The sequence below is a fragment of the Saccopteryx bilineata genome, chromosome 11, assembly GCF_036850765.1.
Source record: "Saccopteryx bilineata isolate mSacBil1 chromosome 11, mSacBil1_pri_phased_curated, whole genome shotgun sequence".
NCBI classification, from domain to species: Eukaryota; Metazoa; Chordata; class Mammalia; order Chiroptera; family Emballonuridae; genus Saccopteryx; species Saccopteryx bilineata.
Genome location: NC_089500.1, coordinates 725364 through 751203, shown reverse-complemented (window position 1 = coordinate 751203; position 25840 = coordinate 725364). Strand labels below are relative to the sequence as shown.

General features: G+C 56.4%; 1 protein-coding gene across 4 annotated transcripts in view; it reads left to right on the top strand.

Moving 5' to 3' along the window:
* NFATC1 (nuclear factor of activated T cells 1) overlaps positions 1 to 25840 on the top strand; it is a 92762-nt gene that overhangs the window by 3219 nt on the left and 63703 nt on the right. For 3 of the 4 annotated variants that reach the window (XM_066246336.1, XM_066246335.1, XM_066246333.1), the window contains exons 2-3: positions 10155 to 11253; positions 23550 to 23709. In XM_066246336.1, coding sequence (XP_066102433.1) covers positions 10155 to 11253; positions 23550 to 23709 — 1259 coding nt within the window. Of the gene's footprint in view, positions 1 to 1094; positions 1912 to 10154; positions 11254 to 23549; positions 23710 to 25840 lie in introns of those variants that run through there. The other variant, XM_066246334.1, reaches the window with a different exon arrangement.

Genomic DNA, 25840 nt, shown 5'->3' with positions numbered 1-25840 from the left:
CAGCCCGGTGTCCTGCATCCCACAGGGAGCAAGCACCTGGTGGGCACACAGGCACACTGAGTTTTAACAGACCCTCTCCAGGACAGTGGGGCACAAAGTTTTATTCTAAACGTATGATGAGGGCTATTATTGGTGTGTCAATTTTTTATGGAGGTGAGAGGTGGCTAAAGTTAACAACAAAAAAAAACCAGAAAGAGAGAAAATGAGATGTTGTGGCCTCTCAACAGAAAACAGAACTTTCATTTGCCTGAAGGTCAGCAAAAAAGCAAACTAAAACAAAACAACCCTCCAACATACATCTCAAAGTGAGAACTATTATTAGAAACTAAATCAGGCCAAAGTGAACTATAGTTTATCACTGGAGAAAACCAACCCTTTTGCAAAGGGTCACAAGAGAGAAGCGTCTAGGGTGCTGGCAGGGTCACGTGACTGCCAGGGTCTCTCTGCCTCTGGAAAAAGCAATGCCCTCAGGGCAGAGGGCCTGCAAGGGGGGGGGGGGCAGAACCGAGGACATATTAGCAGCACAATCTCCTGCGCGGACCTGGTGCGTGCCTTCCTTTCCGACTGGGCGCCCCCAGAGCGAGGTTCTCTCGCACAGTGTTGGCCTTCACTACCATTTTTCGCTGTTACAGATGTTGACTTGACTCAGTGCCAGGACCCTGGGGACAGTTCGCACAAACAGCTGGGAGAATGGGCGATGTGTGCGGCTGCGCGGGCCTGGCTGTTTGTACTAAGTGGGGGTGGGCGCGCTGCTGTGCGCACCCAGCCCCGGGCCCTCCTCTGCTCTGCCCTGTAGGGCTATGGAGCTGCCCCGAGGGGGCTGAAGGGACGCTAAGCACGCACACAGGAGCATGCAGTGCATTTCAGGAGGCTGGGGACTGGGGGGAAGGAGGTGTGACAGGAAAGAAAGGTTGCACTGGCGGCGCCCGCCTAGGAGTCAGTCCGGAGGCAAGAAAGGCCTTAGGCCCAGCGGGTATGGGAGCCCCGGCCGAACTGTCGTTGGGGGGCGCCCCTGTCCCAAGAGCGCTCCCCCGTCCCTGCGCTTTCCGTGGTGTCCTGAGCTGTGGGGTGGAGGTAGCACTTGGGGGCCTGCCGGGAGCCTAGCCTCGGCGGGATGCGCCACTTCCTTCCGCCCGCCCGGGAGAAGAGGACGCGCAGAGTGAACGTTTGGAAACAAAGTTGTGGACAAAGTCAGCGGGCCAGGTGCGATGTTGCCGTCGCTCTGAGGAGCAGTCACAGTTCTTTGCGCCACTTGGTGTCACGGAGGAGTCGGTGGCTGCGTGGGGGTCCCGGACAGGACAGTGTCTCTCACGCACATGGACCCGTTGCGGATCGCAGAGACACTTCGGGGTCTGGCTCGCGAGGGTGCGGCGCCGGGGCAGGGACACAAATGACAGGCGTGTGCTCGTGTGCTCGGGCTCCCGGAGTTTATTTAAAACTCGGCCGCGGAGCAGAGGCTTGTTTGTGTGAACCCGGAAACGCGGGGGAGGGGCCGTGAGCGCGGGCGGGGGAGGGGCGGCCGGAATCACATTACCAGGACAGGCCGAGCGCGCGCCGGCGCAGCGAGTGGGGCGGCGACCACAGGTGCCCGCGGCCCGAGACCGGCCCGGCCCGCACCCCGGTCCAAAACCCGATCCCAGCCCCGAACTTGAGGCCGGCCTTGAACCTGAACCCAGCCCTGACCCTCGACCGTGGTCTTGACCCTGACCCTGGACCTCGGACCCTGGCAGAGACCCCCGATCCCGGACCCGACTCTGATCCTGGACCCCAACCCCAGACCCTGGACCCTGGACTCGGACCCCAGACCCGGCCGTCCAGACATGACGGGGCTGGAGGAGGACCAGGAGTTCGACTTTGATTTCCTTTTCGAGTTTAACCAGAGCGACGAGGGCGCCTCCGGGGTCACTCCAGGTGGGTCCACGCTGGTGGGAAGTGCAAGGCCCAGGGTTCAGGGCCCAGGGGTGCAGGGCCTGAAGGTGCATTGTCCAGGGGTGCAGCAGTCAAGGGTTCAGTGTTCTGGGGTGCAAGGGTCAGGGGTCATGGTCCTGGGGTGCAAAGATGCGGTACACACTAGGGGTGCAGGGTTCAGAGGTAGAGGGTCCTGGGGTGCAGGTTCGGGTGATGCAGGGGTCATGGGTGGAGCGTCCAGGGGTATAGGGGTCAGCAGGTAGGGTTAGCTCAAAGAGAGCCAGCCTGGGGGGCACACCTGGGGCCTGAACAGCCCCTCCTGGCCTCTCTGCCCAGGAACGCCTGTTCCAGTGCCCCTCTGCCCCCTCCCCCATCAGGTCAGGGCAGCACCCACAGTGTCCCCACTTCTTTGCCCCCCCTGCACTGTGAGCGGTGGAAAACAGGTCAAGTTTAATAGCAAGTAGGCGTGGTCAGGTGGGGAAGCCCCTGTAAGGCCTCCTGGTGCCATGGCTCTGGCTCCAGGCTTCAGGGAGCACCAAGTCCCGGCCTGTCAGTTACACTGGTGCTGGTCTACAGCCTCCCATAGGAGGGGCTGCTGGCTCCAGGAGGCAGATGCAGTGCTCATGCCAGGGGACAGGAGCATTCAGGGCCCAACTGGGATAGTGCCCTGGGACAGGTGCTGAGTGGCCACTGCCAGAGAGCAGGGGGGCCGCAGAGCCCCCTATCTGTGCCTGCCCTGTGGTTTCAGGCTCCTAGCCCCTCCCAGAACAAAGTTAAAGTGGAAGTAGCCTGGCATGGGGGACAGGGGCCTTGCCTTTCTTTCATTTTCTCCTCTCTGTCAAAATAAGGGACCCTGTGCCCCCAAAGCAGGAGCTTTGGAGTGAGAGTCACTGAGCAGCCCCAGCCAGTCTGGCAGTTACAGCCTCTCCTGTCCCCTCTCTCTGTGTGACATCTTCAGGGCACCCTCTCTGCTTGTGCCTGCGTGGCAGCCAGGCCATGAGGTGTACACAGCACACTTGGCACCAACAGGATTGTATAATATTTTCCATCCTCTTCATTGCTCCTCTTTTTAAACATTGTAACTCCTGGTCGTTTTTTTAAAAAATAAATGTTCCGGGCCAGGTCGGGCTGCCCCATTCAGCATCCCCTTCCCTGGCTGCCTCCCCTGGTCCTCCTTGGCTGTGGGCTTCCAGGCTCTGGCGTCACAGGAGCCCTGCCAGACAAGGGTGGGGGGGAGGTCCGAGGCCGTGACTCGCTCGCTGGGTCTGGCTGCCCGTGGCTCTGTGCGTGCTTCTGTGGGTGTGTCCCGGGCTCTCAGCATCGGGGGACTCTCTCCCTCAGTGTTCAGCCCCTTTCCATTCATTTAGCAAAGATCAGTCGTGACAGGTGCAAGTGTGGGCCACATTCCCGGTCTCGTTATGGTGTGAAAGAGCAGCGTGTCGTGTGTGTGGAGGAGTCACACAGTATGTCTCTTTGCAGAGCCGTTCCTTGGGCTTAGCAAGATGCAGCTAAGGTTCCTCCAGGTCATTTCAGGACCTGACAGCTCGTTTTTCTTTTGTGGTGAATAATATTCCACTGTCTGGATGGACCCTGCTCATTCACCCATCACCTATTAAAGTATGTTTTGGTTCCTTAACCAAAGTTTTGGCAGTTATGAATAAAGTCCTTGGTTTTTGTTCTTATTAACTTTTACACTCTGTGTGTTAATTATTAAGTTATTACGTTGCTATGCTAAACTGTTACATTAAATTCTCGAGCTCTGAATGGGCGATAGAAACGGCTTCACCTCTCTCAGGGCTCAGCCCAAATATAAATAAATGAACGGGTGACTAATACCGAGATCAATTGTGAGCTCGGTAACAGAGTTTTGTAGCTTATGCTGGGCCCCAAAACGGGCAGTTTGTCAGGTAGACGGGCCAGCCCTGACCGCAGGCCCAGTTGCTCTTCTTGGTTATAATTCCTTCTGACTTGAGAGTGATGTCCTAGGGGTCCTGGCCTCCAGGGGTCAGGGATAGGCTGGCTGTTCGTCCACCCTGTCACTTAGGCCTCTTCGTGCTTGTGTGGAGGTGCTACCACACTGGGCGGCACCTGTTGTTTCTGGGGGGCAACTGGGTCTTGGGGTTCCCTCATCCCAGGATGCCCAGCAGGTGCAAATAAACGATCAGTAGCCAGTTGTTGGGAGAAAGAAGGGAGAACATGAACAATACACTGTGGGCTGGGCAGGCGTGTCATTGCACCCTCTTCCTGTCCACCGGCCCGGCTGCAACAGAAGAAGGCGGAGCCGCTGCTCCTTTCTGGTGTCAGGAAGTAGCTGCTGCTGTCAGCTGGGAGGCGGCGTGGCTGCTTCCCGCCAGGGCTCCTGTTTGCTGTTATTTTGGCTGGCCCACTGCTGCCAACATTGTCACCCTGGCAACTTGGGAGGAACCGGGTCAGGCCTCTGGGTCTGGCTGGAGTCTGCCCAGCAGTAGGGCCACTTCAGCTCAGTAGAGGACTGTCTGTGCCCTCCACACCTGTGGTGGGTGGCCTTCCATCCCATGTGAAAGGACGTCTCAGGAGGTGTTTGTCTTCTCAAGTTGGTTTTCTGCAGTGGCAAGGGTGACGGGAAGAGCGCAGGAGCCCCACTCATGAGTGGGGCGTGGTCCTGCCCTGGGAACACCATCCTCCTGGGTGGAGGCCTCAGGAGCACTGGACACAGGGCGTGGGGCCGGGACCTTTGCCATTTCAGGACATGCCCTTACGACCGACTCTGCCGTCCTCTGTTGCCCTGCGTTTCTCAGGGATGTTTCCATTGAGGACAGTTGTTTGTGTGGAGGATGTTTTACGTCTGTGTCACATTCGTCAGAGGACGAGCACAGCTAGTAACCAACAGCGCACTGGTGTTTGCTCCTTAGAAACAGGATGAGAGATGAGGACCTAAGTCAGGCAGGATGGAGGACCCGCAGAAGGGCTGCCGGGGCTTCCTGGCGGGACATTCTCCGTGGTGTTGGCCACGGTATCAAGGCCACCCTGCTGGCCTTTGTCAAGCCCTCTCCCTGGGAGAGCAGCACCCTCAGAAGCTGTCTCTTTCCATCAGGTGCGGGGCCTGCCAGTCCACACCCACTTTAGAGGGCACGCCCCACGGCTGCTCAGTCAACAGGCTTTAACACAGGACTGGGCATTGAGTGTGTCTCTGCTTTGTTTTGTTTCTAGCACCTGCAAAATTATAATCTTACCAGGTGGGTTCCGATGCCACTGGCCCATGGACGGGGTCCAGCCAGGCATTTGGAAGGACAGGGCCTGGCAGTCACCTGTTCCAGTTCTATTTCCAGCCTCCTATTCACCACGCAACCCCACAAGTGCTACAGGGACGGTTCTTCAAGTGAAAAGTCAAGCTCAGTGTGCTTCTCAGAGTCTGTGGGAGAGCAGGATGCACAGGGACTGGCCTGTTGGAAATAGCCGCTTGGTAGCCACATGGCCCCGCATGCCCATCTCGCTGTCGCAGCTGCAGAAGAGTGGCCCCCCGACACAAGACGGGTGGTCCTGTGAGTCCCTATAATGCCAGACGCTATTGGCTTTAACAGGGCTAAATAGTTCTGGTGGTGGTTCAGAGAGAACAAAATTGTGTGGTTCTATACTACGTTATTTCTCCAAATGAGACAAAATAATTCTGACAGCTCTGGCTTGTTGAATTTGCTGAGCATGGAATTTGCAAATGGGTGCTGGGCCAGCCTAGGAGGTGAACACGTCCCTGCTGGCTGCCCACCCCTGCCGGCTCCCACTGGATCGATCCTCGCACCCCCACAGCGCCTTGCACGGGGCTCTGCAGGGTTAGGGGGGCAGCCATCCAAGAACTGGGCATGTAAAGGGCAAGCAAGTTCATGTCTTCCAAGGACCAGCCCCAGTTTGATTACTTTTGTGATATTAAAGTGTTTTGGAGATACTGTCTGTAATACGCGCTTAGCCCCAGCCGCTCTGCGCCCACCTGCGCTGGAATTTAATGACCCTCCCCAGCAGAGGGCCAGGTGCCGAAAGCCCAGCAACAAATGACTCTGATGGGTGTTGAACTGGTCCATATCCCCTGGCAGGACACAAATCAGCCTGGTCTCAGGCTTGTTAAGGAAGTTCCTGGGAATGTTTTCGTTCCATGTAAATGTGGTCCCTTTGGATAGTTAAATGATTCAGATTTGAATACAGCTTCAATTGGCATTAAAACCAAATGCAGCCAGGTGGGGAGGGGGGGGGTTGGCACCTGCGGGCTGGCACCTCTGCCCTGCTGGGCATTTGTTCCAAGGAGAGAACCTCCTCATCAGCTCGCTGGAGTGTTCATGATGAGGTGCTGCATGCTTTCAAGTTCTTCCTTTCGAAATTTGTCTAATTAAGGAGAGGACTTGTGCTTAGGTGAGTCTTTCCTTGTTTTTAAATAAAGACTGTGTGTGTGTTTCTCTTCCTCATGGACAGATGTTGGTTTAAATAAAAGGCCCTTTCTGGGAATGTTCTGGTCATCAGTGGGCCCCACGTGCCCATAGAAATGCATCAGACCCCCTCACTCTGCCCGCCGGTCCCCCACCTGCCTGTTTATCCAAAATCTTTCAGCAGGCTGAGTCCTGTGCTGGCACAAGGGGAGGCCCCCAGGCTTGCTCAGTTCATGGCTAGACTTTTTTTCCCCTTAATTCTCAGAATCACCTTCCTGCCAACAAATGGTGGTTCAATGTGGGGTCGGCTGTGTCTCTTAAAATGAGCTATAGATGCATGGAATCTTCTTTCAGCCAGGCAGGAAGTGTAAGGATCCATCCAGAACCCCCGCCCCCAAGGCCCAGGGACCGCTGGGGTGGGGCAGATGGCAGGGCCCCTGCGCGGGCGCTGGGCTCTGTGCAGGTGGGACCAGCAGGGCTTGGAACCGGCTTCGTGTTGACAACCACGTTTAGTGTTTCCATCCTTCGCCCTTCGTACTGCATGCCCAGTGTTGGTGATTTCTCTTTGACATGAAAATTCATCTTTTGTGGGCTGTTAGGTCACCTGTTGCTTCGCAGATATGAGGGCTCTGAAAAAACGGGGCCTGGTGTGGGTGTGAGTGGGGCCCATTCTCACCAGGAGGGGGGAGTGTCAAGGGGCACTGGTTCTGTCATGGGGATGTTGCTGCCTCAAGTACCAAACATCAAGAGAGCCCTGGTCCTCAGGGAACACATTTAACCTGGGCAGGCAAGATGCCCATGGCATAGCCACCCCAAAAACAGAAGGGGTGCAGAGGCCACAGGAGCAGCCCAGCTGTCTCAGGGAAATGCCTGTTGGGACTAAGAAGAGGCCAGCAAGTTCCCTGTGGGTGACCAGCTAGTTCGGGAGTGGCCGCAGGTGTGCGGGGGCTGCGATGGGGCTGGGGGGAACTGGAGGGACGTCGGGAGACCTGCACTCACTGAGGAGGAACTGGGCCCCCAGGAAAGGGGTGCTGCCCAGGCAGTGGCTGTTGGGAAACACATGCTCCAGGCCATTTAGCCTGTTGAGGACCAGGACGCAGTGATCTGGTCCATTGTGGAGAGACGCCAGGAAAACATCTCTGATGTACAGGAGTGTGAGGACAAGTCAGCCATAGTAAAGCTGTTGGCTGAAATCAATTTCTGCCCTGTAGTTAGTTATACAATAATGGTTTCCCACTTGCTTTATTAATATCCTGCTTACTGATCATTTGTTGGTAATAACCCTAATCACACAGTGACCGAATGGGGCTTTGCTCTTGGTCAGACTGGCCAATATCCGACTTCCCACCTGTAGCGGCATGGACCTGTCGACACCTGCCAGCCTCAGGAGCACAGATGTGCTTTTGTTGAACTAGTAGATCTGGCTGGAAAGGCTGGGGGGTGTTGGGCCAGCCGTGAAGGAGAAGACGCGGGACAGGAACATGTAGGTGTGTCAGCGTGATGCATGCGTGCGTTGCATACACACCTGCATGTGGCCATGGGACATGGTGCTCAGGAAGGTGAGTCTTCAGACTCCCTTTGGAAGAGGCAGAGCAGCCTGCAGCCTCCAGCGAGAGGGCACGGGTTCTGTTCAGCACCTCTGCTGCCCCTCCTCTCTGGGCGCCTCCTACACAAGAGCTCATCCTCCTGTCCACAGGGATGTGCAGCCTCGCTGTGTCCACGGGCCCCGCCCGGCCAGGTGCCTCTGGACAGCATCCTGGCCCGGCCTCCTTGTATCTAGCTCGGTGCCTTCTGCAGGGGTTTGTCATAGCCCAGGGCGTGGAGGGTAGCCTCTGGGTCCCGGCCTGGTGCCTACACACCTAGGAAGCAGTGATGCCCCCACGTGTCCTGAGATGACACAGCACCACCATTGCCGCAGCCCCCATGCCGCCCCCTCCCCCAAGGAGCTAGACCTCCACCAGGAAGTACCTTTCCAGGGTTGTTGACTTCCTGTTTGAAATCTACAAATGTCATAACCAAATTTTTAACATCAACTTTGGTGTTTGTGTTAAAAAGTGTCAGTGAGCAGGTGAGGGTGTTGTTGTGTGGTGGGCTCCCAGTACATGCATGGGCGTGGCCATCCCAGGACTGGCGGCAGGGAGGGCGTTGACAGGGGGTCAGGCCCTGCCCTGCCCCTGCCCTAGGGACATGAGGCCTGGTCCTCTCCCCTTGTGACTGTCCCCAGCAACCTCTGATTTCCAGGGAGCACACTGGGGAAGTGGGACTTGGCAGTGTTAGGGACTGGAGGTCTTGGGGGTGGTGCGCCATGAACAGGCGGCCGCAGGAGCTTGTCAGGTGCACGGCTGCCCGAGCAAGAGGTGTCCCCTCCTATCCAGTCTCTTTCTCAATTGCAGCTTTGTTTTCTCTTCCTGTCACGGCTCCGTGTCCCCCAGGGGCTCTCTGGAGCCTGGCAGGGACTCAGAGCAGGGCTGCTCTCTCTCCAGAAGGCCACCCGCCGGGACATGGGCTGCAGGGCTGTGAGGTCTCCTGGGGCTGCCTAGAGGGGCCGGGCCTGCCCTCCTAGGGACAGCAAGGAGTTAGCACCATCTGAGCAAGTGCTTGTCAATGGCAAGGACTATAAAAGCATGGGTTCCTGCGAGGGTGGGTGACGGCTACTTCTGGAAATAAGTAATGACGGAAGTGGGTCCCACCCGTTTGGGGTCTACTCCTATTTATGGTAGGAAGGACCAAGGTGTGTGGGCCAGCTCTCGGAGCTGGCAGGCTTTGGCATCCGTTCATTCCAGATCTGACACAGTGCAGATGTTGGATGAGACGTCTTCAGCCGGTGCAGTGCAGCGAGAGCTGGGTCGAGTTTCCATGTGCCTGTTTCCATTGTTTAGCAACCTGGATATCAGCTCTGTGTGCACATAATGCAGAACTGAGACGCTGTCACAGGTCCTTTCAAACTGGAAATCCAAAGTGTGGCTTTTCTGATAAAAATTGCTAATTACACCAGTAATGATTTTTTATAATATCTCATTGAGGTTATAATTAGCTTATAATGATTCTTAAATCTAGCTCTGTGCCAATATCATCTGCACTTTTATTTATTTAGTTAGTTTTTTAAAAGAGGGATTTCTAGTTCCTGAACCACCAACAACACAGTGTGCCTGAGAGAAACCCCAGGGCTAGCTCCTGCTGGTCCTGAGGTGTTTCTTTGTAACTGGTGTTTGGGGCAGCTCAACAGTGACCAATGTATTCAAACCTATTTAAACATACAGGTCCCTGTATCTTAAACCCACCCGTCCATCCATCCATCCACCCACTCATCCATCTGTCCATCCATCCATCCATCCATCCATCCATCATTCATCCACCCACTCATCCGTCCATCTGTCCATCCATCAAGCAGACTGGCCCCTCTCATGTGCCAGGCAGTCCCAGCTCTGAAGACCGTGAATGATCACTGATGAGGCCAATGAAGATGCTTGGTCTCTGCTGGAGGAGACGAGGGCAGGGTGTGATGAGTGTTGGAGGGCAGGGAGCTGAGAAGAATTCTGAGAGACTAGTCGGGAGGCCACTGCTGAGCCACGAGCAGGAGAGAGCCGCGCAACTGCTGGTGCTGCTCTGGGGGCAAGGGCGCTGGACAGAGGGCAGCCAGGGAGGACTGCAGCAGGGTGTGCTGGAGTGGAGATGGGCCCAGGTGGGCGGGGCTGCTGCTCTGCACATGCACGGGGAGGCTGGGGGTGCAGGGGTTGCAGGAGGAGCGCCCACCCTGCACTTGGCAACAATACAGGGCTCGCTCGCTTGCTGTGGGTCTGCATGTTTGGTGACTGGACCCTCACACCATCTTTTCCATGTTGTTGTTCCCCACAGAGCACTATAGCTATGTGTCCTCCAACATCAGTCCCGGTCTGCCCCTGCCCCCGGCACACCCCTCGCTGCCAACTCCGTGCCACGACCTGCAGACGTCAGCCTCGGGCATCTCTGCCATGGCAGCAGCCAGCCACCCCTCGGCGTTCGGAGCGGCTGTGGATGGCGGGCCCTCGGGCTACTTCCTGTCCTCCAGCCACGTCAGGCCCAACGGAGCCCCGGCCCTGGAGAGCCCCCGCATTGAGATCACGTCATACCTGGGCCTGCACCACAACAACAACCAGTTCTTCCACGATGTGGAAGTGGAAGACGTCCTCCCCAGCGCCAAGCGGCCCCCGTCCACGGCCACCCTGAACCTGCCCAACCTGGAGGCCTACCGGGACCCGTCCTGCCTAAGCCCCGCCAGCAGCCTATCCTCGCGCAGCTGCAACTCCGAGGCCTCGTCCTACGAGTCCAACTACTCGTACCCATATGCGTCCCCACAGACGTCCCCGTGGCAGTCTCCCTGCGTGTCCCCCAAGACCACGGACCCTGAGGAGGGCTTCCCGCGTGGCCTGGGGGCCTGCAGCCTGCTGGGCTCCCCTCGACACTCGCCGTCCACCTCCCCCCGCACCAGCGTCACTGAGGAGAGCTGGCTGGGGGCGCGCACCTCCAGGCCCTCATCCCCGAGCAACAAAAGGAAGTATGGCCTCAACGGCCGGCAGCTGTCCTGCTCCCCCCACCACTCCCCCACGCCGTCCCCACACAGCTCTCCACGGGTCAGTGTCACGGACGACACCTGGCTGGGCAACACCACGCAGTACACCAGCTCGGCCATTGTTGCCGCCATCAACGCCCTCAGCACCGACAGCAGCCTGGACCTGGGTGACGGCGTCCCCATTAAGGCCCGCAAGACGGCCCTGGACCACTCTCCCTCCGTGGCGCTCAAGGTGGAGCCCGCTGGCGAGGACCTGGGCACCACGCCACCCACGGCCGACTTCCCACTGGAAGAGTTCCCGCCCTTCCAGCACATCCGGAAGGGCGCCTTCTGCGACCAGTACCTGTCGGTGCCGCAGCACCCGTACCCGTGGGCCCGGCCCAGGTCCCCCACATCCTACACCAGGTGAGCGGGTAGCGAGGGCCTGAGGCCCGACCTCTGCACGCAGCACCGGGACTTTGCTGACAGTTTTTGGTGTCTCGTGTCTTTAGAAGTATCACCCCATCTCTGCCCTCCACGTCACGCGGTTCTCTCCCTGGTGTCTCTGTGTCCAAATTCTCCTTGTTGTTAGGACACAGCTGCTGTAGGTGTCCCCAACCTCATGACCCATCTGCACTCACCTCTTCAAAGGCCCATCTGCAAGTAAGGGCCCACCCTGCGGTATCGGGTCAGGGTTCCAGCCCAGCAGGTCTGGGGACTCAGAGTTGACAGACACGTGTGCTTGGTGTTTGTTTTTTTGTGAGACCAAACAATCCCATCCTGTTTGTCTTTGCCTCCTACTCCCCATGTCCCGTCTCCATCTAATTGCTGTCAGAACCGAGGTGCATATGGGGCCTCGGCTCAGCAGCTCCCTGAGCGACACCTGCTCCCCGCCGTGCCCGTGCTGTTCTGAGAACAACACCACCCACCGCCTCCTCCCGGGAGACACCATCAGGTCCCCGCAGTCTGGTGACAGAGAGCTCAAGCGTGTTCTCAGCGCCACGTCTTGGGTTGTTGGTTTTTCTTCTCGGTGGTGTGTGGGGCCCCTGGGGCTCCGCTGGGTCCGCTTGCTCCGCCCAGTGTTTTTATTTTTAACTGAACAGCTTTCCCAACAGGTGGGCTGCTAACGACCCCGGCAGAGTGCTTTCTGCTGCAGGATTGTGACTGGGCATGAAAGCGTCTGCACGTGCCCTGTGGGCAGCACCGTGCGGCACAGGGCTGCGGCCGCCTCTGCGGAGAGGCCCCTGTGAACTGCGTTTGGTTTCAGGGATGTGAGTTCAGCTATTTGCTAGACAGGGCAGGGCCTGCAGTTTCCCGCAGGGCACCGACAGGGCGGGACCCTGCTCAGCTCAGAGCCCTCCTTTCCCTCAGCTGGAGCCCAGGGAGACACTAAGTTCTGGTGCTGTGACCAGTGGCTCCCCTGCATCCTTTCCAGAGTGTGTGGCACAAAACCAGAATGAGACTTCACAGTTTTTAAAACAGTTGGAGGTGTCGGAGTCAGTTACGATTCAGAGAGAAAGCAAAAGCGAGCATTGGTTTTTCCTGACACGCATCAGCGAGTGTCCCCATCCATATTGCGACTTCCAGTTTCAATGCTGGCATGCTGCAGACACTGGTGTTTCCAAAGGGATGCCAGAACAAACATGTTTCTCAGAACCTGGGATTAACTCCTAAGCATGCGGATTTACCCAATCCATTTCGGGGAGTTTTTTTAGAATTTAAGAACTGGCCAGGCCTGCTGCACTTGTAACTTTTATGTAAATGAGAATGAGAATATTTAGGAGCTGACTGCCTCAAGCCTGGAGTCAGACACATGTTACAGGGTGTGACCTGCGTTCTCCTAGACCACAGAGGTCACAGCCACTCATAATTGGGCTTACCCTTGACATCAAGAACGGAATGACGTCATCAACAGGCGACTATGAACACAGGAAGGGAGATGACTACAGCCGAAGGGATTTTTTAAGGAGACCATGTGCGTTCAATTGTGAGAGGCGGCTGTGACAAATACCAGACTGGGCCGGCAGGCTCCCATGCAGCTGATCTCCTGGTCTCCTGGGCATGGAGACAGCCATCACCTAAGAGTCCTCTACCCTCTCCTCCTGTGTCCATCTTTGGGTTCCAGCATGTGAGGTTTGGAGGGACTCCGTCCATCCCCCACCATTCTGGGGACAAGGGGTAGGCTGCCCTCTATTCGAGGCTCATGAGGTATTCCTGGCAAGTGGCCATCAGCCCAGCCAGGCCTGTGTGGCACTCATAATCAGAAAGCAGGTGTCCCCTCCGTCTTTGCCGTGGCCACCTGACTGCTCTTCATCGCCCAGCCGCAGCGCTTAGGCGGCGTACACGCTGACGTTCTTGCGAGTGAGCACAAAGTGCAAGGGAGGCATGGCCCACCCCACAAGGTCTGCAGGCTCACCTTTGCCCCATTGGCCCCGCTGCAGTGTGTCCTGGCCCTGCCGCGGGTTTCCATGTGGCCCTCAGCTGATGCCCACGCCATGGAAGCCTGTGGTAGAAAGTAGTCAAACTTCCTTCCTGGGAAAGTGCGGCCAGTGTAGGAGCATCAGCAGGCCTCGCCACTGATGCCCACCCAGTCTGCAGGGATGGTGACATCCGGGCGAAGAATTTGCTGCCACAGACCCACTCTGGCCGGCGCTTGGGGCCTCTGCACCATTGCCTGCCGTCCCCCAGGGACAGGAGCGTCAGTGACAAGTGTGTCTGTCCAAGGAGTTGGCACTGCAACATCATTTCCCTGAGGGGTCCTGCCTGGTGATTAGGATTCACCCATTGGTGCAGGGCACCTGGCTGGCCCTCAGTCAGGGCGATGCCAGCTTCCTGCTGCCATTGAAGAGACTGTGGAACTGACAGCCTCTGATGGACGTTTGTATCTCTGGAGTTTAGACTTAAGTTAAACAGAATGATGCTTCTGTTCTTAAGGTTTGGGAAATGCACAGAAATCGTGGGTGACTGGCAAGCCCCCTGTCGTCCCCTAACTCCGTGGTCCCCAACCCCCGGGCCGTGGACCCGTACTGGTCCGTGGGCCATTTTGTACCGGTCTGCAGAGAAAGAATAAATAACGTACATTATTTCCATTTTATTTATATTTAAGTCTGAACGATGTTTTATTTTTAAAAAATGACCAGATTCCCTCTGTTACATCAGTCTAAGACTCACTCTTGACGCTTGTCTCGTAAGTTCGACAATTATATTTAAAAATACCACAGTTTTTACGCCAGTCACATAATTTTATTTTCTACATTTATCCGTCCCACCCTAAAGGCCAGTCCATGAAAATATTTTCTGACATTAAACCAGTCCGTGACCCAAAAAAGGTTGGGGACCACTGTCCTAACTAGTCAGAATTCCAGGGTCAGGTCAGGCCATGAGCCTCTTCAGATGGGGCGGGAGTGTGTTCTTCCCACCCCACTTCTCTCTGTGTGATGGTGCTGAGGCTGATGGCAGCATCCCAGACCCACCCTGCGGCGGGGCTGCCTGTGGGTGCGTGAGGCCCCAGGGGTCAAGGCACAGGGAGTGCCCAGTGCCTGCATCGGATCATTTCCAGGCTGCAGTTTGCTGACGGTGCCTTTAGCAGGCTTCACATGAGCCCACAGGAGCTGAAATTTATAGGACTGCTCGCTCATTAGCTCATTGGAGGGACAGACTGGACGGAGCGTCACGGGCTCCATGCGCTGTCAGTGCCCAGGGCCATCACCGTGGGAGGAGCGTCAGGGTCATGGAAAGTTCCAGCTTTGGGTTTTTCACATCTTGGTCTGTCTGAGCCTGGATCACCTCCGGGTTTGCCTGGAGAAAGGCAATGCAGCGTGAGGATCGTGCACGCAACGGGTTTGGGAAGGCGGAGGTGGGGGGGCACGCTGTGAGTCCGTGATGTCAGCAGCACTCTGATCACAGTGAATCCTCATACGTGCAGCTTGGTTTTTCGGTTTGAATGCTTATGAAGAAGTAGGTTTTCTTTCTTCTTTAAATTTTTATTTACTTATTGACATTTAGAGAAAGAGCAAAGGGAGGAGAGAGACAGAGAGAGGGCTCTGTTGCTGCACTTACCTGTGAATTCGTTGGTTGATTCTTGCTTGTGTCCTGACTGGGGATCAAACCCACAACCTCGGTGCATCGGGACAATGCTCTAACCAGCTGAGCTCCCGAGCCAGGGCTGAAGTAGATTTCCTGAGTGGTGAGATAAGTTGAATGAACAGGTTTTACTCAGAGCCAATGGGTTTGATGGCCTGGGTGCGGCACATCCAAATTTGTGTATTTCATAGGTTGCTTCTTTTAGGTTTTTGGTGTGATGTTGGTGATTTCAGTAATTTTTGTGCTATGCAGACATGTTTGATTCCAAAATCCAATAGAACTGCTGAGCCCAAGTGTGTTCGCAACGTTCCGGATGCGTCCTTGCTGGGAACTCCCTGCTCAGCAGAGTGTGTAAGCAGCTCACAGCTTCTGTCTGTGCGGAGCATTGAACAGCCCTCGAGTCCAAACACCTCACTCCTCACGTACTTTCTGCTGGTTCCTCGGAGTTCACAGCCGACACCGTCCTGACTGCCGACCTGAGTGCTTAGCCCGCTGGTCACCCCTAGGACTGTGAGCGAGTGGCGGAGGGGACTCTGGGGACGGCTCACTTCCCCTGCATGGCCGTCCCCACGGTGTGCGTGCAGGATGCAGGCCTTCGGCTCTCTTTCTGATGGGGTTCTGTGCGTGTCTGTTTTTAGAAGGAGGAGGAACTGCAGTACTTCTGTGTCCTGGATGGGATAAAATAGCTTGAATTTTTGTGGTTTTACACTCAGGTTTTTGAGTAGAGCTGTTGAGACCTAAAATGTTGCCTAATTTCGTAGAATCATCCGCATGCCAGACGAGAGTTATAGCCATGAGGCCGACCAGCGCCTGGCCTTCCCCACTGAGTCCGTGCCACAGGCGGCAGCTGCTCTCTGTCTCCTCTCCCCAGGCCTGGGCGTCTTCACGTGTCTGGTCTTGACATTTCCCAAACTGCTCAGAGCTCGGCCGGGAGGCTGTGAGCACAGACAAAGCCGAGTGGTTCTGCTCCACCTTTCCCTTGGAGCAGAGTGGTGGGATGGGCCCTTCATCGTGGAGTCTGCAATGAGCCCTGCGGAGGGCGTGGGCTGGCGACCTTGGGAAACCCTAGAGCCCTTCCTGGCAGATGAAAATTTAATTGGGAGGCGGCGGTGGTCACTGTTAACAGTGGCTCTTCTATGCAGTTGATGGGACTTACCAGCCAGTGTGTGGGTGCCTGAGCCGGAGTGTTTATAAATCATGATGGGCTTTGCCATTTTCCCAATGTGTCCACACCCTGTCTGGAAGCTGGGCGGAGACAGAGTCATGTCGGTTTTCAGTAAAGGAAGTGGAGATTTCCCATTGCATCCGGGCTGCTCTGTGCCGTGAGGCCACCTGTATGCAGGGTGTGGCGCAAGCCCACGTCCTCAGTGAGGACCCTACATGGAAAAAGGGACAGGCCCACCCTCGAGGGTGCAGGTGTCAGGGGGTATCCCTGAGCCCTGAGGCCATCTGTAGACTTGACTCTGCAGACACCAGCCACTGGCCAGGTGAGCAGCAGGCTCTGGTCTGTGGGGGGACAGCTGTCACTGGGGACACAGGTCCCACTCTCAGAGGCAGAGGCTATGTCAACAGTCCAGGGTTTTGTGTGTGGTAGCTCCTTGGTTGGCCAGGCCTCGATGCTACAAGGCTTATGGGTATAGGCAGTGTGGTCCTTTGGTGCATAAGGTGCTGTAGCTCTAACTGCTCCTTCTAAAAAGATGACTTAGCTTAGGCCCCGGTAGATGGACACATGGTCTGGTCACACCCTGGGGTCCTGACCTGCGTAGATGTGTCTGATTTTCCCCAAGAGTCACTTTCCACAGGTGACCACTGCACCTGTGTGGCAGACACACTCTGCCAATTCCTGTTTCCCCTGAGCCCAGGCTCTGCAAGCCATGAGGGACAAGCACCATGGCTGAGAGCCTCTCTTGTCCCTCCCAGGGTGGGGAGCTCGCTGCTGTGGGATGTGGTGCGAGGGGACAAGGGGACAGGGAGGCTCGTGCACATTTCTAGACATAAGGAAAAGGAGCAAGAAGCCATCAGTCTCCAGCTCCCATGCTAGACAGGCAGGATGTGGTCCTTGAGGACTGGGCGTGGAGGCTGGGCCAGAGCCCCGGTCTCGGCTCCTCGCTTGCTCTCCTCGGGAAGCAGCGAGCCCCACGGTGGCGCAGTGGTCTGAGAACAGCCGCCTTTGTGACACCCTGAACCATGGAGGTTTGCTCTCAACTTCGCGTCTGACAAGAAATGTCACGACTCCATGAATATCCGGCTTGCTCTGTGGGCCTCGTATTGGAACTGCATAGACACGGCGCGAACCTGAGGAGCCCCCTGGTGCCTGTCCTCACGTCATCATAGGAGCTGACAGCTCATCAGCTGGTGTATCCGTTTGTGCTTGTAAAAGTAATTGGCGGCAGGTGTGGTCTCATCCTGCACGTCACTGCACAGTGATGTGTCATTGACAGCAGGCTCTGCCAGCGACTGAGAAGCCACCAGGCCTCAAGTGGTGGGAACCCGCCCCCCGGGGCAGGTCATACAGAAGCACTAGGCCCACCGGGAGCCCCACACCCATGGGATCCTCACCCTGTGAGCGTGTCCGCCCTCCCTCCCTCCAGTGGACACAGACAGGACTGGACAGGCCCTCTCTGCACATATACTACAAGCAAGAGAAGGCAGCATCCACCATGTCTGGGGACAGCAGGGGACACAAGCGAGGACGAGCCAGCATAGGTCTGAGCTCTGCAGGTCCGGGCCAAGGGAGCCCACAGGTGAGCAGTTAGTCCCCCCAGATTCTGTCTCTGGGAGCCCCCCTCCATGGGGAACATCCAAGGTTATTAGTTGTGTCTTCTTTCAGGGAGAAGAGCCCCACCCACTGGTCAGAGGGGCCACTGAGCCAGGTGCAACTGCCCACGGGCACCTTTAGGGGCACTGAGACCCTGCTTCCCAAGAACTGTGCTGACAACCTTTTTTAAATTAAAGGAAAAAACAAACCAGAACGAACAGGAGGCCCCTGTCTGCTCCCAAAGAACATGGTAAAGGCGGCACCATCTTCCTCAAGCCCCGTTCTCTAGCGGGTCTGAGTCCCCAAGTTCAGAGTCGGTGGCTTCAGCTGTTTTAGCAAAATCTGTGTCATAAAAGGGTGTTCCGGTTTTCTGTCAGTGACAAGGACCTAGGGACTTGAACGCTGAGGGAACTCAGAATGGAAAGGACTTGACACACACCGCTGAACCCGCCTCAGCTCGGGCTTCTACTCCATGAGGAAGAGCTCTTACCCACAGTGGTGATTCTGAGATTTCTGAACCAAGCGCAGCAGATGGGGGCGACAGATGTGAAAGTCAGTTTCAGGTGACAGTGGATAAGCCTCTCTAGGGACTAGAGCTGGGGAAAGGCCTCTGACCCATGGGGCAGCCGGTCTGCAGAGTGGGCACCTGCAGCTCAGATGGGCGAGGACGAAAGGCTGAGTCTTGAGAAGGTTCATTATTTGGGGTTATACAAGGACTATTCCTCACCACAGAATGCTATTAGATGTGTGCACATAGAAAGAAAATGGGGTCACTGAAGCACCCTGACCCGTGGTAGCACAGGCAGCTCAGTGCGTGTGGCCCTCCCCATTGGGCCGTCTGTGCTAGATGATAAGACACTGAGCACATGGGAGTCACAGGCTCAGCACAGGTCCCCTGACGTCACAGCACGACCCAGACTCCACATGGCCTTTTGTCTCAATGTTCAGTGTGTCCTTCCCAGGTGGGGACTGTTTTTAAAATGATGGTCCATTAGCTGCCACGTTAGATGCTAACAGGCAACTCCGCACGACTGCTTGGTGTCATTGAGCAAGCCTGTGTCTCCTGCCCCCTGTCCTCTGCACAGCACGGACGCGCATGGTTCTGTCATGCTCTGCTCCTGTGTCCAGCTACAGTGAGACCCCGCAGTCGCCTCCATGCATTACCTGGCTTTCTCATCTGTCCCCAGTTCCCTGCGTTTTTCCCAAATTGGTGCTGAGTCAGGGTGACCTCAGGGATTGTAGCTTCCAGGTTGGGCAGCGCAGTGAGCACCCGTCTCTTTCTGTGGTCACTGTCAGAATGGCTGAAGATGGTTTCCAGGCTGAAAGTGAAAGGCTTGGTTTGAAGGTCTGGCCTGAACCCACTCTGCCTGCCGTCATCCTGGGATCTCGTGGGGTGGGGGTAGAGGTCACTGCATCCCAGGGAGCCTGGGAGGAAGTGGGATGGCGTGAACCTGAGGCGGCGGTGTCAGCAGCGAATTGTCATCAGGTCACCCAGGTTTTGAAATGCGGATGAACCTGCAGGTCTCAGTATTTCTTCCTGTGGGTGACGATGCATCTGAGTGGCCAGAGTCCCCTGTGCTGATGGAAATGCATAGGCGTCACAAGGAACAGCAACGTGAGCTGTGTCTGCAGAGATCGTGGAGGTCGGTGTTTGGTCTGAACAGAGAAGGGTTGGTGAACAAAAGGCCTCGCAGCTGAGTAGACCAGGAGCCTTTCCCTGCAGGTCCACACAGCCAGCTTCTCAGATACTCCAGGGGTGCGGCCAGGCAGCTGGGCCAAAATATGGCCCCTGGTAGCAGAGACAGATGGAGGGAAACCCTGAGTCCTTCTCTGGTTTGGGGTCACACAGTATGGGTGGTCTTGTCGCTGTGAACAGTGTTTAAAAAAAAAAAACAAAAAACAAAAAAAACCTTCACACTTTCCTGCGTGAAGGAAACACAAAAGCTCGATAAAAAATGAAAGGCTTTCTCATGGGAAACGGGGGTCACAGCCGCCCTGAAAACAGGGTGATTCAGACTGGGAGTGCCGGCACCTTGTTCCACACGGGGCTCGCCCATGCACGGCAGACACAGGAACATGCAACTCGCTTCCCTGGGGGTGTCCCGTGAGGCATCCCCGCAGGGAGGGCAGGGCCGCCCGCATCCCTGGCAACCAGGACGACCTGCGACATGCTGCCGCTGAGCAGAGCCCGTCAGCGCATACTCCCAGGGGCTGGTGCTAATATTAGCAGAACACTCTGGGTTCTCATGGACCCGGCCAGCGACAAGCATTTAGAAACTTTGTTCTGCAGGAATTCCAGACTCCCAGAAAGTGGCAGAGAGAGCTGTGTTCCCTTCAGCCAGAGTCTTTAATGGTGACACCAGAAGCAGCTGGGTCTCCCTGGGCGCCCGCGCCTGTGTGGTGCTGAGGCGGAGACACAGGGACAGAAGACGGGCCATGTTGAGGAGTTAGTGTCATCCCGTTTGACAAGGGAAAACTCAGGCGAAGCGCATGCTCGCTGGGAGCTGCCGGACACTGGTCTGAGACTCTCTCTAGAACAGCAGCCGCGTTGGCTTTGCAGGGTCGGCCTTTATGGCCGCAGACCTCCCTACGCCAGGCTGGCCAGGTGGCCAGCTGTTGCCTTTTGGGAAGAATGTGTTCAAGGCTTTTCAAGTTAAGACGGCATCACCTGGCCCTGCACCTGAGACTGTCCCTGATCGTGTCCTCCGCGTGTTGACTCGTGTTGTGTTTTACAAATCTGCCTCTCACAGGACACAACGCCACATCCTACTGTTTATGAAATGAGTAGGTTTTACTTTACAAATGACCATAACAGGCACAGGGAGTTGTGGACACTGTTTGCCATGGTTGACTTATTAAGGACAGTGACCGTCACTGCAGAGTGGCCTTTGCAGACCCCAGGGGTCAGGCTGTCTGTTGGGGTGGGCCAGGCCTGGGGGCTGTGCTGCCGGGAGTGAGATGCAGGTAAGAAGTCAGGATGCACACAGTCTGAGATTCCCATCAGGGTGCCTGGTGTCAACGGATTTACTTACAGTTGTTCACGTGCGATGGTGGTTTGCATGACATGTCACCAAGGCCTCTTGGTGCACGGTGTCGGTCAAGTTGGTGGCACTCCTGGCTCTGGTGGGGTGTTTGCAGCACAAGCCTGACCTGTCCCTGGGCGGCAAGCACCTGGGGGCATCTGGAGGTGCTTCCCCAGCGCCGGAGGCTGTGTCTCTGCCCAAGGGCATGGCCAGGAAGGCTGCCAGGCTCTCTCCTGCACACTCAGGCCTCTAGTCGCGATATGTTCTCCGAGTGACTGACATGGCCACTGCAAGGCTGTGATCACACCACTCCTGGCCACAGGCTGAAACGCTCAAAACATGGTCTTTAAGTATTTTCAAAACCAGCATATCAGTTTATATGTTTTATTTTGTTGAGCTATGTCCCTTTTTGTATAAAAATACTTAGAGAAACACACCAAGTTGTGCGATTTGAGACGCACGTGGGAGTGTAGCTGCCACAGCGTTTGTCAGTCAGGTTAGGCGCGTCTCACATACGAACTTCGCCACCTACTGTTGCCCCGGTTGCATCAAGTGCGACCTTAAAAATCGAGTGCAGCTGTAGGTGACTGAAGCATGAGACAGCCCATCGTACATTCAGCCTGCAAAGCGCAGGGCCGAGGCCCACCCTCCCGACAAGCAGGGCGCTGTGGGGGGCTGTGAGGCGGGACGGGGGTGGCCGCCAGGGTGGGGGGGCACATGGCACCAGACTTGGGTCTTTTCTCTGATTCAGACGCAGCCTCGCACTTTCTGAGGAGCTGCCAGATCCACAGAGAGGTTTTCCAAAGAGAAACAATCATTTGAGGCATCTGCGTTACAGCATTTCCTCTGTGAGCTGCTCTAACGTGGCTTGGGCGCTCCGCCGGTCACGCTGCCCGCCGTTCATGAGCAAATTACTGCACAGCTTCGTCTGGGACGTTCAGGGGCAGCATTGCCCCGAACCCAAGTGTGAGGAGCGGAACTTTCTCCTCTGCCCCTCCCGCCCCGCCACTGTCTCTCACACTCGTTTTTTTTTTTAACTTTCTGGGAGTCAGATAACATTTTGATTTCTTTCTTCTATTTATAGTGAGAGCCTCGTTAGATAGGTCAGTGGTTTCTGTACGACAACACGACACGAAAGGGCATGTGGATATTCTAACAGAGCAGCCGGCTTGGGGTTTCCGTGGCACCAACTGCCCGGTGTCTGTGTGGGAGCAGGGGTGGGAGGATCACTAAAGATTTGCGACTCATCCGGGACCTGAGGACACCAGGGCCCAGCCCACCACCTCCTTTCCCAGGCCTCTCGGAGCCACGTGTCCTCCATGTCTCTAGTGCTGAGCCCTGTGTACAGTGACGACTCCTCACTACTAGCCACAGTGCTGAGGGCAGCATGGGTGACACGGAGGAGTCGTCAGAAAATGCCTGTCGGCCGCAGCCCACCGAGGGTCGCAGGTCAGCACAACCCTTTCCCCATCGGGAGAGCTTTAGTGTCATTCAGAGGTGGCCCTGCGTTTGATGGTGGTGCCGTGCCGGCCCATGCCAGAGGTATGTATTTATCCCACTTCTGTTGGTCCAGTTGCCCGGGGTGCTGCTGAGTGAGGCCGGGCCTGGCATCAGTTAGAGTGGACTTGGTGTGGACAGTGGCAGGCGCACAGACCTGGGCTCTGAGCCTGTCACCCTCTGCCACCCTCCCCACGGCAGAGACCAGTGTGTGGGTTGGCAGTGGCCAACTTTTAAGTGAAGCCACCAGGTAGAGGTGTGATGAAGGTCCTGCCTCTGGGAGGTCTCCCCACCTGGGACTGTTTCCAGGCGGAACTGTGTGTTTGGAGCAGAGCAGAGTGGGTGCTGGGCTGAAGGACCATCCCAGAGGCTCCTCCAGTGTGGAAGCTTCCTGAGAGGCTCGCCTCTGGCCTCACGTCGATGTCTGTCTGTCGTATTTGCGGAGATTCGCTGGGGTTTCTGGCTGCTTTTACATGCAGACTGAGGACACAGCTCCTCTTGTGCTCAGATGTCTCGGATTTGCCAGGTGAGGAACAGGCAGGCACTGGGCTGGGTGTGGCTGCAGGCCCAATGGGAGGTATGCCAGCCAGAGGTCAGACGTGGACAGATGCAGCTGTTTATGGTCAGGACCCTGAAGCACATTGTGTAGGTAGAGCAGGACCCCTGGAGTCACACAGACCTGGTGTGAAGTGGCAAATTGCCTCCCCTTGCAAAGACTCAGTTTCCTCCTCTGGGGAATGGGTACTCTCTGCCGTGGGCTCTGAGGATCTCATCACCCTCTCCCCTCCCTTCGCTGGTACCAAAACTTATAGTGTCACCTCTGAGTAACATAAAGTAACAGACAAGGTTACAGCCGACCTCGTGGGCCCCACGGTGATTTCCTTCCTCCTGCAGCTGGGGCTCCCCTGTCCCTACACGACTGTGGGATTTGGGGGCCAGGCCAGGGTGGCCGCAAACCGCTATGTCATGGGGTATCCACACACCCAGACAGCGAGGCTGCTGGGTTCAGACGGGAGAGGGGCGCAAGGCTGAGACCAGGCGGGTCCCTCCGTGACTGGAGCAAGATTTCTAATGACTGTTATCAGGGAGGTTTGGTCATTCGGCCAGGCCTGCCATGAAGGAGGCGAGTCTTGTGAAGTCCTTGGTGAGAATGTGTCCACCTTTTATACAGGAGCCTCCTCGTGAACGCCTGCTGGCCTGGCTGCAGGCCACCGTTCAGTCAGTGGGTTGTTAGGACAGTGACCTCACTGATAGCAAGTTTAACCGTAAGATGGACAAGGAAGGCTGATCGCGCCACAAAGCAAGGGGGTGGTTACCACGTGCTCATGGCCCTAACGCTGTGCTGTTGTCTTGTCTTCCAGCCCATCTCTGCCCGCTCTCGACTGGCAGCTGCCGTCACACTCGGGACCCTACGAGCTGAGGATCGAGGTGCAGCCCAAGTCCCACCACAGAGCCCACTATGAGACGGAGGGCAGCCGGGGGGCTGTGAAGGCATCAGCGGGGGGGCACCCCAGCGTGCAGGTACTGCGTGCTCCCCGGGGCTTCTGGTCCATGGGCCACTCTGTGGCGACCACTAACAGCTCTTCTTTTTCTCTAAAAATAACCAGCCCAGTTGAATGCTTCCCTGTGTAGCTCGGACCTGGCCTTCTCCCTGTGCGTTCAGGACACGTGGAACTCATACTTCTGCAGCGTGTTGGGTCAGCTGTGGCCACTGAACCTGAGTCTTGTGTTAAATGGGAGCTTCCTTTTGTAAAACTCGTCTGAGGGAAAGAGACAGTGTCCAGATGCTGGCCCTGGTGTCAGTCCTGCAGCTAGGCCGTGGTTGGCAGGACTGAATAGGTGATGCTGCCAACAAGCGTCGATTCAAGAGGGTGGCCGACCAGTGTAGCTTGTAGTTTGCAAGTGATGGGTCACTGAGTAACCAGAAAATTGTCTTGCCATTCTTTGTCTAGATGGACGTGGTCCATCCAACCCCATGTCCCCCTGAGCAGTTGCTTTGACTCAGAAAAGGTGGGAGGGAGGGAAAGCAGAAGCCATGGAGAGAGAGCCAGCCGAGGAGACACTCTGGGCCACCACCTCCCCGGCCAGCCAGCGGGCTGGGGCACTTCTGTGCCTCATCGTGGCTGTGACCTTGCATCCTACAGTAGAAACTTATTAAAATAAATATAACCTTGAAATAAAAGTTTTCATTTTGAGGGCCTCTTCTATAACAAATCTGCAGGGAGAAAGGTTATCAGACCCTGAGGAGACAATGCGCCTCCCTGGCACATGGCTTTTCTCTGAAAGCTTCTGCTGAGGAAGTTGGAGGAAAACTCGGCCACCAACAGCCTTGCCTTCGACTTCCGTCCGGCTGCCTAGTGCCACATGCACAACCGCCAAGCCTGCCGCACATGTGGACGCCACACACATGCACCCCACACATAGATAGTGTCCCCATGTGGATGCCCACTTGGGAGAGACAGATGAGCACAGTGTCAAATGGCGTATTCAAGAATTGACTCCAAGGGCACCCCAGGGATGGCCGGACACTGCAAGCTGGGGCCACGAGGTGTCTGAGGGGTTCTGAGTGCCCAGCAGACTGCTGGCGGGCATCACTGTTGCCCTTGGTCACATGTCACCTGGTAACTGCAGGTCCTCCTGGCCCCTGATGGTGAATCATTGGACAGTCATGCTGGGGGTGGGTTGGCCTCTCCCCAAAGCTCCAGGCTGTGTGATGACAAGAATGTTCCGCCAGTCTGTCCCCACCTCACCAGGCGCCTGGCCCTCTCTCGGGGAGGTGCAGGGGGCGCCATGTTCCTGTTCATTCCACTGAGGTGGATAGAAGGCTGGGCATGGGAGACAATGGCAGTGGGCAGCGTGACAGCACTCTCAAGAGGCAGTGGGTGGGCAGAGCTCAGCCTGCCCGGGGGTGCTAAGTGGCTTTCATGGCTGTTCACTTGGCACTAGTTAATACCTACCTGGAGAGCTGCTCGGCTTGGCGTGCGGAGGCCAAAGACATTTTAAGTCACTGCCTTCCTGGGGGAGGGGAAGGTCAGAGGACGCCTGCGTCCAGCTGAGCTCCACGACCACAGGCGTTAAACTCCCTCTCTGGCTGCAGCTTTCATGGATGAAAGCATGTTGTGCACGGACGCGGCGCTACCGCCGTGAGAAAACAGGCAAAGCCACAAGAACGGAGCGGCAGTGACCTTGGGCGGGGCCCCACTGCCCTTGGGGGACAGCGGCGAGGACGCCGGGCCCGGGGAGAGAGGCAGGCTACCACCAAGACACAAGTGCGGGGCCTGTGGTGGCCGTCCCGTCGCACTGACACGTGGCTGACAACTGTCCCAGGCCTGGCGTGTGTGAGCTCCCTCAGGGGTCCTGGCCCTCGGGGGTCACCGTCTGTGTAGACAACATGGAGCACTGACAGCTTTTAGAGGAATGATGGAATGAAACAGTATTTAAACTATCTTAAAACTGTTTTCTCAGAGATTATTTCAAATTAAATGACGGCGAAGTGGGAAAGGCCGGTTCTGTGGGGGCTTGAGGAGCCAGCTGGGGACGTCGCTGGTCTCTGACCCAGGGATCGAAGGAGTTAGCTCTGTTTACCATGTCACCAAAATAACTTTCCTGATAGCATCTAGCCCATCGCACGGGAGGCCGGCGTGTGAATAAT